This window comes from Coregonus clupeaformis, unplaced genomic scaffold (assembly GCF_020615455.1).
Source record: "Coregonus clupeaformis isolate EN_2021a unplaced genomic scaffold, ASM2061545v1 scaf2502, whole genome shotgun sequence".
In the NCBI taxonomy this organism is placed as follows: Eukaryota; Metazoa; Chordata; class Actinopteri; order Salmoniformes; family Salmonidae; genus Coregonus; species Coregonus clupeaformis.
In genome coordinates, this window is record NW_025535956.1 from 2,346 (window position 1) to 16,518 (window position 14,173).

At 49.0% G+C, this 14,173-nt stretch overlaps 1 protein-coding gene across 1 annotated transcript; it reads right to left on the minus strand.

The window, feature by feature from the left end:
• Positions 1-9,137: 9,137 nt before the first annotated feature.
• On the minus strand, positions 9,138-10,244 carry LOC123488800. The gene is made up of 2 exons (XM_045219581.1): positions 9,822-10,244; positions 9,138-9,712 (listed from the first exon to the last, which is right to left on the minus strand). Exons 1-2 carry the CDS (start codon positions 10,204-10,206, stop codon positions 9,345-9,347), a joined length of 753 nt encoding a protein of 250 aa, XP_045075516.1. The 5' UTR covers positions 10,207-10,244; the 3' UTR covers positions 9,138-9,344.
• Positions 10,245-14,173: the final 3,929 nt, after the last annotated feature.

A 14,173-nucleotide genomic window follows, 5' to 3' on the forward strand; every position in this document is an offset into this window, starting at 1 on the left:
AATAACAACCCTGCCTAGACAGCTTGACAGATCCGTAGCTGGTGCTGCTGGTGTTGGTGAATGTCCTCATGCTAGCCATCACCATCATGGGCGCTTGGATCATGTACTCTGCGTTGGCGAACACAGAGGCGACTTTCATGACACCCATCTCGCTCCTGAACAACACCCTGTTGTAGGACATGTTCTTCTCCCGCATGATCCTCATGACTTCTTTTTTCGTATCCCCGATCATATTCAGCGACCTCTGTATGTAAGCGGGAGACGGTTGTCGTCCGCTTGCAACCACTCCATAGAATCCAGGTCGTGATAGTTGACACCTTTCATTCCAGGGTTGCCAAAGGCTTGTCCAGTCAGCTTTAGCAACGAACCATAGGACCCTTCAAACACGTTGGTGGTGCTATCATCATCCTTTCCGTGTCTGAACTTAGCAGCCATAGATAGCGAGATGAGACGTTTGCACAGGTTAGCATCAGTCACCTTAGGACCGTAGACGAGACGGGCCAGATCGGGTGCAGAGGAACCCCATGACCATCATCACAGCCTGTCGTATGGTCATGGCCAGAGTGAGCGTGCACATGGGCAAGGCTCCGTGGGACACTGTTAGCTGATACTTGCTGTTGTTGGTAAGAGTCTCCTCGTGTACCAAGTTGTTGTATCCGGGGTCGCTCATGGCTTTAACACAGGCCACCTCTGTGAATTCGCCCGTGTTAAACCTGTGGTGGTAGCGGCCGTAGAAGAAGGTATCGGTGGCGGTCTTGTTAACCCCCAAGGGCTTGTACGCGGTAGACAATATACTGTGTAAGCTGCGATGGAGCGTAGAGTCACGGTTCTGGTTCAGGGCAATGTTCAGCATAGTCTTCATTGTGCTGGTGTTCCCGATCCCGAGAGTGACTGAGGTGAAGACCCCCAACCTAGCCTGATTCTGAGGGGGTCTTTTGTCTTCAGGGCCAGTGAAAACCTTGCCAAAGCCAAGTGTGTTGCCTTTGTCCTGCCCAGCGAACCCTACCCCGGTGGTGTAAAGGCAGCTTTCTGCTGACATTCTACTGATCTCTGTCATCAGGTTGGCGCTCTGGTGACGAACCGCATCTGAGAACTTGGTCATAGACCCCTTGATGGTAGTCATTACGGTGTCAGTGAAGTCGCTGTTTGCGTGACAGGGCAGCATGTTGGAGATGGTGCCAAATACTGCGCACTGCATGTAAGCCAATATGTTATCTGACATCAGGTAGGAGCAGATCTTCAGGGCCCTATCGCCAGTCTGTCCTCCCATCATTTTCAGACCGGTATCTTTAACCATGAGCATCCTGTCGCCCATCTGGGGTGCCACGAACCAAAGCTTCTTGCCTTTACTCTCGACAATCTTGCACCCCTGCATACGTTGCTGTAAGCTGCGATCAGTCCAGAGGAGAGTCGTAGTATCCATCCCGTTGGACACGTCCACCCCCTTTGTGTCCAGGTCGTACCCGTGAACAGCCTGTAACATTTCAATCTCTCATCAGGGTCCTCTGCTCCCTCGGTCTCACCTTTCCTGTTCCTCTTACCCACTTGCTGATCATAGTAGGGAATGAACATGGGCTTCATCAGAGTTGCGGCACACAAGGGATCGCTGAAATTAACCTCCAGGAAAGGGGCCGATGCAACACTCATGATGGTAGCGAGGTCCTTCTCCTCGATGCAGCTGCTCACAAATATAGCCAGCAACTGAATCAGGTACAGGAACAGCATGTGCTGAGGCTCCTCTCCTCGTTCATACATTAGATCGTTATCGCGAAGGTCGTCCACATCGAACAGCTCCAGCAGGTTGCGCAGCAAAGATACAATCTGGGCTGCTTTGGTTTTGTGGAACTTGACAAAGACACTTGGGTAAGCATCCTCACCACCCTTGTCTGTGGAGTGTACATCAACAACCTCTTGAAGCAGAGCTGCATCAGTCAGGTTTTCCTTGTACAGGGAGAGGACCTTGTCCCGAGTGAAGACCTGGCACAGACCCAGGAACAGGGTCTGTTCGAACTCTCCGTTTATCCGAGGCACGCTCTGTAAAGCCAAGAAGTGACCCAGGTGTTCAGCGTGCACCTTTACGACCTCGTCCGGGAAGAGGTTTGGACAATGGAGATGCAACACCACGGGGGACTTGAGAAGCACCGGAGCCAACGGGTTGGCAGGGCAGGGGTAGAGGATGCCGGAGTCGTTTGGTCCCGTCGCTATGCAAAATCCATCCTGTTGCAGGCTTACTTGGAGTGCCTTAACACAGTGTGCCATTCTAAACAGAGAGACAGCGGATCGACACCCAGATTGCAGACAAAACTAGTAAAGATGTTGACCTCTAAGACAAAGATTTCGGAATGCCGAGACGCCTTCGACTTTTGTCTTGAGTTGTGGGACGAACTGTCCTTGGCCCTAGTTGAATCAAAAGGCTTGAGTGTTGAACTGCCAAGTAAGGAGCAGTTGGCTCAGATGCAGGGCCACGAAGTTATGATCAGACTGGCTCTCCTGGCTGATTTTTATAGGTACCAAAACGAAGATCTCGGTTTAAATAAGGAGGAGTCAAGGGAGAAATTGTATGCGATTAGAGCCAAGGCATTCTGTTTCCTCACACAGGGACTAGATGCCAGACCAGAGCTTGAACAACCAACCATGATCACAGTATCCAAACAGAGTGCATGTGTTCAACCCTGGCTGACTAACCCACACAGAGCTGAATCATACGACCCTGGCTGTTCCAACCGGCCACGGCTACAACCTCCACCTACACTAGGGCTGTCCCACCACGACTCTTCCATACTACTACCAAGGGAGCATGTTTTAGGGGACACCTCGCACACCCTAACCCCAGAGACAGATCCGTCTCTCAGTCTGCATGATGCAGCTGTGACGATGATAACGTCTCAGAGCTGTATCACGGTGGCAACCGGGCTGAGAGAGTCGAGTGCAAAAGGACTTTGCAGGAAACGTAAACTGAAACACGGACCTTTCGGGTCTTCACCGATGTGTAAGCGTAAGCGCACCAAGGGGCAACTGAACACTAAGAGTAAGAGTACAACGAATGGAACCAAAGCCGGGATTGATCCTGACAAGACCAACAACCTCTGCTCACAGTCTGTGGAACGCGGCAGTTGCTGGGAGGAATCCATAAAGTGGTCGACATTCAGTTTTTCGGTGCAGAGGAAATCCTACTATGCCAAGCTCATAAGAGCCTTCCAAGTGGTTAAAACCGTCGGGCACCCTATGCTTACGCTCCATTCTGGATGGGGCCTGAGCTGTTACTACAAGCTAGCAGTCGCGTACACCACGGATCAGCCACTGGAGATGGCAGCGGCGTGTCTACCCCAGCTGAGTCAAGCGGTTGACATTATCCACAGTCAGCATTTTCATAAGCTGAGTACACTACCGCTCGAGTGTCAGATGCTGCTATACGCAGTGCTCAACTGCCACATCAACTGGGTAGACCACAACCACAGGCAAATACTCCTCATGCCCGGCCTACCCGGAAGCCAGCCTCCCGACAGGAGGGAGACCTGAGGTGCTCGAGATGTCTAAAGAATCAGACCTTCCACTCGTCTGAGGTGAAAGGCAACCCGAGAAACATAGACGTGGAATTTGACTTCGAGCAAATGAAATTTGGCTCTTCGTGCTGCGCCGCGTCCATGGTAAACGTACCGCTCAGCACCAGAGATGTCAACACCTGCACGTTCACCGAAATGAAACAGATGTATACCTCTTGTATGAACTGCAAGCAGCCCATCTTTTCCGAAGTACTAGTGGACATGGAAACGCTTTACTCGCGCTGTGTAGTGTGCTCGGCCAAAGGGTTGTGATAAGGCCCCGATAAGGCCCCGATAAGCCCCCCCGCCCCCTCTCGACTAGACTATGGCTGAAACAGCCTCGGGTAAAGCGTGCCAGGCAGATGTGGCTCTGTTTAGAGCCGTGCACAATATACCGTTTGCCAAGTTGAAAGATATCATATGCACACATTACGAGGCTAAACACTTTGACACTGAAGTGAGGCGAGTCCGAGGCGCTCGGCGAGGCTCCGCCAGCGATAACAATAACCTGTACCTGTACCTAAGCATCACAAACAGGCTGGGCAGAAAAGCCGGTGCTATCGGAGACATCACGACCGCTTACAGAGACGTCACCAGGATGGAGTCTGCTAGCAAAGCCACAGTGGAGACCGTGGCCTCACATCAGACACAGCCTCTCGTAGAGCAAGCGGACCCCTCACTGTTTGATAACGCCATGATCGAGGCGGCCGAGAGCGTTATGGACCTCGAGTACCCTGAGGCTATGAGCGAGTATCTGGAGGCTTTCAAGTGTAATACCACACGCAGCTGCTGCCTCGACATCTGGGACGTGGAGGGCAGTGTCCAAGGCAGCGAAGACTGTCCCGATGAGGACTGTGAATACGAGATGAGCGACTGGTGTTCGGAGCAGGACGATCAGTTATCCTTGTCTGCTCCAGTCCAAGGTGACGTGACACAATGCGGCGATACTGTGGGGTGCCAGGCTGTATTGGAAGACGAGACTGTCGAGAAGCCTAAAGTTGTCATTGACGACTAGTGACCGTTCCTTGCTTTGTGTGTATATACAGTTAGTCATTGCCATGCTATAATTGTCATACTATAGACAGAGCTGTCTCATTTTGTTGTGTGGAAATAAAAACATTTTCAAACCCAAGTCTGTCTGTCTCCGGTCTGTCTGTCTCCTGTCCCCTTGTCCCCAACGGGCTCGCTCACCTCCTCCCTCTAGCGCAGTGAGGCTCACCATGGAGCTCTGTCAGAGAGGCGACTGGAGCTCTACCCGGCACATAACCGTAAGGTTCGACGACCTAGATGCTATAAGTCGTGTAGAGTACACCTGGGTGCATATGTTCGATATAGAGAAACGGATACCGATGTCTGTAACTCTAACGGAGCCAGGCCTTGACGGGGTCTTTCGCATACCCGTAGAGTCTCCTGTGATCCCCAGTTTGCGTTATATTGTTCTCCGGGCTGTATACACCCACTGTGGAGACATCTACGGTCTTGTTACAGCCAAACATTTTTCCGATACGTACACCGACACCAAGGGCCACAAGGTGAAAAGGATCAGTGTTCTGGCCAGAGCGCCCTTGGCCTGGGTGAAGATGAACACACCTCCCCATACGACAGTGTGCCACCTGACCTACCCTTTCACAGGGGACTCGGTTTGCGGCCACCAACCCGAGATGCTCGTTTCTAGGATATACGCCAGTGTGAACCGTCACGTCCACAATACCTTAGTGTGTACCTCGTACACCCCGGACTCTACAGAAAGAGATACTCTGGCTTCACAAGTGGTATGCGAGACGCTGTCCGCACTCGGGGCTCCGCTTGCGTTCAAGGTGTTACACGAGCAGAGCAGGCTAACCCTGGAGCGGTTGCGGTGTGGCGGTGACCGTGATATCCCCACGATAGCCGATCCCCAATGCGCGCTATGGGGGACCTGTGTATTGTGGCAGTTGGACACGGAACTAGGTACGCTCTCACGCATAACTGTTAACCAACACACAGACCTGTCACCACCAGTCCCGTGTTCGGTGCAGTGGTTGATTGTGAGGCTCACGTACATGGGTTTAGAGGTGACCAGGTGCTCGGGAGGCACTTCTACCAGAGACGTTATTCAGGCTCCCTACTGGGCGGTTATACTCACGGCCCTGTGTTGTGGAGCTCTGGACCGTTGGTCGCGCGAGCTACACAACTTGACGGCTGTGTTGAGAGTGGAAGATCGTCTACTCTGGAGTGATCGAGAGAAGGACGAGGTGTGTCAACGCTGTGGGTACGCCTATACAGCCTCACCGGTGGTGTGTGAGTCCGACCCCAAGAGGGTTTCGGCTGTGTTGCAGATAGACAACTTGCTCCTGGGTGGCATCTGCACCACTCTGTGTGCTACGGTCCACAGACATACCGGCGATGGCTGGGTCCCCGCGGGATCAGAAAAGGAAGCACGTTACCCTCCACATGACCGAGGGCGAGCAGAACGGGAACCTAGATATTGCCTCAATCACCGGAGGGTCTACAGCTCAAGCTGTGAGGAAAAATGGGAACTCGAAAAGTGGAAGGGAGAAGAAGATGAACAGTGGAGAGAAAGAGGACAAGTCGACCAAAGTCAAGGAGAAGAAACGGTCCAAACCTCAAGCTCCTCAAGAGGCATCTCCCCGTGTGAGAAGAGAACCAGAACGAACAAGATCGCCTCGTGGTGGGACAACGGATCAAGGTGCTACTGGGGACAAGAACAAGAAGACAGTGGAGAAGAAAGACAAGAAAGAGAAGAAGAGCAACAAATATACAGACCGAGGCAAATGCTCTCTGGGTACAGTGGAGCAGAAGACAAAGAGTACAGGAGAGGAGAAGACCAAGAGTACAGGCGAGGAGAAGACCAAGAGCGGTCGAGACCAAAGCAAAAGAGTAGAAGGAAAGAGGCCGAACAAGACCCAGACCCAGGCTGGTGGTCATGGCAGAAGGACTGTCGACAGAGACTACGCGAGAGAAGCGGGCGCAGCGCAGACTGGCACAATGTCAGCAAACACAGGTTCTGGGAGCTCTACCTGTCAGGATCACAACGCTGGGGGGGTGACGAAAGCGGTAGAGCGTCCACTTCGATCGGATATTGGAAGCGATTCTCGTGCCAGGTTCTTCGATATCATATCAAAACTGTTCCCTTTGGCTATCAAGGTGGACTCCTCAACATCTAGCACAGAGCCTGACTGCGTCTCCACAGCCCCGGTCGCAGGATCTCCCAAGCTCACCTCCCTGGCTGAGACCTTAGCAGCGGTTGAGGCGCTGCAGAGTACTTTCGGAGACCTGGCTAAGTGGTTTGAATCGTTTGAGAGTACACGAGCTCGGAACGTCATAGGGTTCGATCTGGCTATGGAACTGTGTGGCTGTTACGATCTTGTCATCCGTAGACTGGGGAACGGCCTACGAGACACAATTGAAGAGTGTAGGGTTATACAAAACGCACAGCAGGTCAAACACGCTGACCAAGCGCTGACGTACATTATGGGTATTCTAAAGGAAAGCGTGAACGGTGAATTGAAACCTCTCCACATGGAGGATGTGTTGACAGACACTGACGCAAACGACCCGGGACTCAACACCCCACAGAACACTGTTCTGAAATTGTCTCATGACACAGCTCATGACACAGGGCACCTATCGTTGGAGCTCCACATCGAGGAGGCCGTGAAGGTGCAATGTGGCCCTGTCATCTCAATGATCCAGAACCTCAGCAACCTGATTGTCTGTGCTAGACAAGAGTGCACTCAATATCAGAACAAGTTGACGTCAGCAAGACAAGACATCACCCGGTTGCAGTGTGAGTGCAACGATGCCAGGGAAACCGTGGCTGAACTGGAACGTACTCAGGGTGCCATGAAACAAAGGGCAGATACGTCAGCAATGTCCCAAGAGGATACCGAGACTAAGTATCTAGAGGCTAGCAAACGCATCATTGACCTACAAGAGTTATATAACAAGAGTCAAGATGCACACCAGAACCTGGAAAGGAATATGACCATAATCGCAATGGAACAACAGAAAGAGAGGTCCAGGTGGAAAATGGAACTTGACGATGTGGTCACTCAAACTACAGCAAAGGACTCCGAAATTGAGAGAATACAGAAGGAACACCTCAAAGCACAAGGTGAACTTGAACAGCAGATCCTGAGTCTGACAGAGCGTGAGATGAATTTGACAACGTCCTTGTCAAAGCTAAAGAGTGATATGCAAGCGGCCAAGATTAGACACAGTGAAGAGATAAATAACGCTCGACATGAAACAAGTGTGACAGAGGAAGATCTGTATAAGCATCAAGCCCATGTCAAGGAGCTTATGCTCAACAATGCAATGCGTGAAGACACCGAAAGGAAGCTCCGCGCGACCGTAGACACACTTACCCAGGAACTATACACCCTGAATTCTAGGATGACTACTAGCAGTGAAGAATTGCGTATGTGTAAAAATACTATATTGTGTTCACTAGAGGAGTTGTTCGGTGGTGTTGGTTTTGGCATGTACCAGTGTGATCTTCAAACAGCGCTAGATAGAATCATGGTTCAGAAAGACGCCTCGGTTGAAAGGATCAAGAAAGTGCTTAAACGAAGGTGCATTCAGGTAATTGGGTGGGATGATGATGACGACCAACACCAGATGGACACTCTGGCCGACACAGGTCAGATGTTCAAAGACTATGAGAGTGAGATACGCAACATAATAGACACCTTGAGTTCAGAGCATACACCCATGGAGGTGAGTGGTTATACTACACGGCTGCGGCAAAGACCTTTCAAAACCCCAGTAAAACGAAAAACTTGCCTAATGCATACCTTGGAGAGTAGCGCATCTGACAACCAACCCCCCACACATAAGAAGCAAGAATACCAGCCTGAAGTGAAACCCAAACCTGAAGTGGTAGACCCGGTAGACTCTGAACACAATGTCAAGTCTGAGAAACAAGAAGTGGATCCTGAACTGCACCGTGTCAAAGAAGAGTGTGACGTGCTAACTAACCCCCCGAATTTGGGTTATTCTGGCCATGGTGTGGTTGACACGTTCAACATTGACATTGGTGAACATGATAACATTGTCCAGACACCCATTCCAGGGTACATGGCGGCAAGCTTCAGTAAAGACGATGTCAAGATGATCAACTTAGGTTATCAGAAGCCTATTCATACTCTATTGGGTGTGTTACAAGTCAAGGAAGATGAAGTCAAGGCTTGCTCCGAAGTTACACTAAACTCATGTCATTGTTCACAGATGGCAGTGATCTCTGAGAGACTGAAATGTACACTTTGTATATGTTGGAGTCCAGGGGGAACACGAGGTATATGGACATTCCCACAAGGACACATGTTTGTATACTATCATAGTAAAGAAATGCAACACAGGGAGATCTTACTACCTGCTATCTGTCAAAGGCGACAGTTCCTACACATGCAACCTTGCAAGAAGCTATATGCTGCAACACAGCCACCACAGTGTTTTGTACGTAAGGTATATGGTTCATGTCAAGGCCCTTGTGTTTCCAACACCACACATTGGATCAATGTAGATGCTATTGAAACGAATCAGATTGTATTACATGGGAAGGTATAAATAAATGCAACATTATCAACAAAGTAAGGTGTCCAGAGTTGTTTATTGATAACAGGTCACATATCTGAGTACTGTTTACAATGTATTGTACAACATGGCGTATTTACAACAGTATATACAGTTTTGCCATTCCACTGACAGTTCTTATGACTACATTATATCCCCTCATGATATCCCTCATGACTGTGTTCTTACAAATACAATTCAACTCAACGTATCCTCTTTTACTCCTTACGAAGTAAACAGTCTTCGAAGGCCAGTGATTGATGTAGAACATATAATACATCTTACGGTGTAGCATGTACATGTTAAATGGCCACAATCCGAGACCCATTGCTTCTGCTTCAAGCATGCTGTGCACCTACAGTCAGAGTAGTGTGTTATTTCCATGGGCTTGTATAAGCTGGACGCTTTCCTGCAAATACCGCATGCGAAGCCACCACCATCATCGGTCTTCAGTTGTTGTATACAGGCTGTACAACACAGGTGGCCACATTCAAGGTATATGTTAGCAGTGGCGTAGCAGCAGAAGCAGGTAAATGGGTTCTCCGATCCAGTGTCCTCGGCTTCGTCATCCGATACATCTATAAGCCCTGGGCCTATAGGATATACACACAGATGGTGAAACACAGTTAGACATTTACAACAGATATTCCACACCAATAGCATTGCAAATATGATTCACATTATGGATCCAATCCGTCCTACCCATTATGAGATCTGTGTTGGAATTTTCCACTTCCACCATGTGTGGATCTCTATCTCTTGTCTCGCTATCCCTGAAGGCTGGATCTACACACTGGACAAATCGACCGTCTGCCTTGATGACATCTCTCAGTTTCGCCAGGTCGTTGTTGTAGTACAGGGCAACTGGTATGCACTCGACCTCGGTAGTGACTGTTGACGTTGACAATTGCAGTGGTGGTATAGCTGTTGGTGCGGGCCGAGACAAGGTGTAGGGTTTGTGCCTCAGTACATTGCGCTCGGTTTTCATTCGGACGTGTTTCATGTTGTGGTAGAAGGTCGACACATCAGGTTGTTGTTCACCAAATGTGTCGGTGTAGGGGATCCTGTTTACATGAACTATATTCATGTTGTGGTCACACAGGGCTGTACATGGAGACCTGGCCGACAGGGCTATTGTTGAATCCCAGACATTGGAGCATTTCAGCCCATACCTCTTCAGCAAGTCGTATATTCTCTGGGGCTCTTCACATCGTACTGATATCATCTTGGTCCCAGACCCCGGGACCAACACCGTCACACTGTGAGGTTCCTGTGGGTGACATGTGCAAACCACTGTAGTAAGGGGTATACCAAAACACATGTTACAGTTTCACATCTCAGCAATGTCACAACAATGTATTGATTAAACACTTACATGTTTGCAGTACATCTTAAATAATGTCATCCTGTCAGCCATTGTCAGATTCCGCTTGTTTGTCCACTGGCACCCCTTAGCTACTGCCAAGGTGTTTGTCACATGGTTGTAGAAGCTTACACCTGGCGTACTGTCGGTGTGTGTGACACTATACTTGTTGGTGTCACCGGGCAATCTACTTCTTTCTTCCAACAATGTATTGAACGTCCCCCAGTCCTCCATTGCATTATGTTTCTGTTCTACCCACATATTTGTCATTACTGTCAGTATCTGGTCTAGATATTTGGGAGCAAGTTTAGATGGTACTTCGACGCAGATGACCGTCATATTTAGAGTGCCATGGTTTACATATGTCCATCTGCTTATGTGCCAGTTTGCAAATTCTTCCGCGATGAAGTTGATGTGGGGCTGTGGTGTACGGCGCCATCTGACAACAATTGTCATGTACTCCATTATGATTAAACTGTGTTAGGAGACAGGGATGGGAGACCTGTTGTACAGGGTAGACAAGCACAGAATGTAATGTAATGTAGAGCTGAGCTTGTTTTATACCCAAAGGATAACAGGAAACAACCAACTGTGGCTGTATTAACAGACACAGGGCTGAAACACCCGACCACTGGTATGTCTATGGTAGTTCAAACCATCTGACCATGACTGTGATCCCCACTCATTGATGCATCATCAATCCCCAGTTGTTTACCCAACCTAGGCTGATATATCAGACCACTGTTAGAGTACCGGACCATGACTGTTATCCCCAACCTAGGCTGAATTATCAGACCGATGGTATGTCTAGGCGAACACCTCACCATGAATGGGATACCCACACATTGCTGTTTCATCACTCCTCAGTTGTGTACCCAACCTAGGCTCAATTATCAGACCACTGTTAGAGTACCGGACCATGACTGTTATCCCCAACCTAGGCTGAATTATCAGACCGATGGTATGTCTAGGCGAACACCTCACCATGAATGGGATACCCACACATTGCTGTTTCATCACTCCTCAGTTGTTTACCCAACCTAGGCTCAATTATCAGACTACTGTTAGAGTACCGGACCATGACTGTTATCCCCAACCTAGGCTGAATTATCAGACCGATGGTATGTCTAGGCGAACACCTCACCATGAATGGGATACCCACACATTGCTGTTTCATCACTCCTCAGTTGTGTACCCAACCTAGGCTGATATACCAGACAACTTTTAGAGTACCGGACCATGACTGTTATCCCCAACCTCGGCTGAACAACCAGAGTCGGAACACCTCACCATGAATGGGATACCCACACATTGCTGTTTCATCACTCCTCAGTTGTTTACCCAACCTAGGCTGAATTATCAGACCGATGGTATGTCTAGAATGCATCACCATGAATGTTACATGAAATACATGAATGGGATACCCACACATTGCTGTTTCATCACCCTCAGTTGTGTACCCAACCTAGGCTCAATTATCAGACCACTGTTAGAGTACCGGACCATGACTGTTATCCCCAACCTAGGCTGAATTATCAGACCGATGGTATGTCTAGGCGAACACCTCACCATGAATGGGATACCCACACATTGCTGTTTCATCACTCCTCAGTTGTTTACCCAACCTAGGCTGAATTATCAGACCGATGGTATGTCTAGGCGAATGCATCACCATGAATGTGATACCCAACCTAGGCTGATATACCAGACAAATGTTAGACTATCGGACCATGACTGTGATCCCCACCCTCGGCTGAAAACACCTCACCATGAATGGGATACCCACACATTGCTGTTTCATCACTCCTCAGTTGTTTACCCAAACTAGGCTCAATTATCAGACCACTTTTAGAGTACCGGACCATGACTGTTATCCCCAACCTAGGCTGAATTATCAGACCGATGGTATGTCTAGGCGAACACCTCACCATGAATGGGATACCCACACATTGCTGTTTCATCACTCCTCAGTTGTGTACCCAACCTAGGCTCAATTATCAGACCGACTGTTAGAGTACCGGACCATGACTGTTATCCCCAACCTAGGCTGAATTATCAGACAAATGTTAGACTATCGGACCATGACTGTGATCCCCACCCTCGGCTGAAAGATCAGACCACTGTTATGTCTATGAGTTCAGATCTATGTGTTCAGAGCCTATGACCCTAGCTCGCTCGGTCACATAGCTGGGTCACGGACAGAATGATAGGTTTCTGGTTCTGGGATGTGTAGAGTGCTAGGGGCTGTATCGTCCTGTCAATGTTGTACGTGAACACAGGATGGTGGTGTGGATCTTGTCAGGTCCAGTGTCTTGACATGTTGAACCTTAGCAAAATTGTTTTAGGGAACACAGACTAGGCAACAATACTACATGTGACAAATGTTTATTAGACAGCAGGTTTGAACAGCACAGATAGTAAACACCACATAACATTCACATGTGTACGTACACCATGTTACACAACAGGATCAGAATATATCGGCTAACAACGCCTTTAGTTTGTTCAAAACAAACGAGCTTGACAGCGAGTGGTATTCGTAGACAAACACAATGCCTCCTAATGGTTTTATCACGTACTCGCAGTTGGGGTTTCTATGAAACGTCTTTGCTTGAGATAGCCACTTTATACTGATACGCATCACATAATGACACATTGTGATGTACGTGATATGATCCTCTGTGTACAGGTGATACCAATCCAATTGAATATCCTCCTTGTGGTCTCCTGACCACACAGCCAAAGCCTTTGCAGCCTTTGAGTCTCTCACTTTCACCGGTATGTAACTGTCCAGGGCGTCGTGAGCGACATGCAGATGCCTAGGGAGAGACCTGTCCACACTCCACTTGTCCACAAACTCTGGGTAGCACATCATTTCCCCGTTCACCACGTACACCTTTCCGAAACAGTTGAAGAAGCAGGATATCATCTCCATTCTGGGCCCCGTTATCCCGATCAACGGTCTGGGTATGTAAGTGGAAGACACGAATAGTGCACGTACAGTGGGTTGCTGGAACGTGAACGGCTTTCGAATGCCCTCCAGTCTATCGGTTATGAACTGGGTGTAGGCATTGACAAGTAGATCTTGTTCCAGAGGAGTTGCGTACTGGTCCCCACAGGAGGAGTCCAGGTCTAATACTAGGTCATAGGCAAAGTCTTTGTCCATCACCTTTCCATTCCTTAACAGACCATCAGCGTTGACCGCCTGTTTACCACCTCTAATGACTACATAATCCACAGAGTAGTCTTTGTACACACCTCTTGAGGACGCCATATTGTAACATTTACTGATCGAGATGGTCTTTCTATAACATCTTGCTTACACATAGACTACACCTAGTCGTTTGACACGCCTGCCTGTAGTACATAAGCAGCATTGGTGTATTCATACAATTACTTCTACGCAGCATCTCTCTCAGGTTAACATGGGTATTCTAATATCCAAATGTCTAATGCACTCCCATAGGTGTTGAGGTCAATGTTGCTCTCGCCGGGAGCATTCTCCACCCAGACGCCCTGGAGATCACCCTGCACCTGCTCCACATCAGCTGTGTCCATTCTCCAGGTTCTTACCCTGTCGCTTCGGCCTCAACTGCGCTTATCTGACTTCACTCTGGCGTCTGACACTGCTTGCATCATGCCCAGTCTGCAGAGTCACTTCATGGTTTGTCCTGCTGAGTCCTGTCTTTCC

Bases quoted from the DNA above. Each gene is read 5' to 3' on its own strand.
- LOC123488800 (XM_045219581.1), bottom strand. From the start codon at position 10,206: ATGAATATAGTTCATGTAAACAGGATCCCCTACACCGACACATTTGGT. The intron at 9,713-9,821 runs GTAGGACGGATT...TATATCCTATAG, and splicing joins CAACACAGATCTCATAATGG to GCCCAGGGCTTATAGATGTA.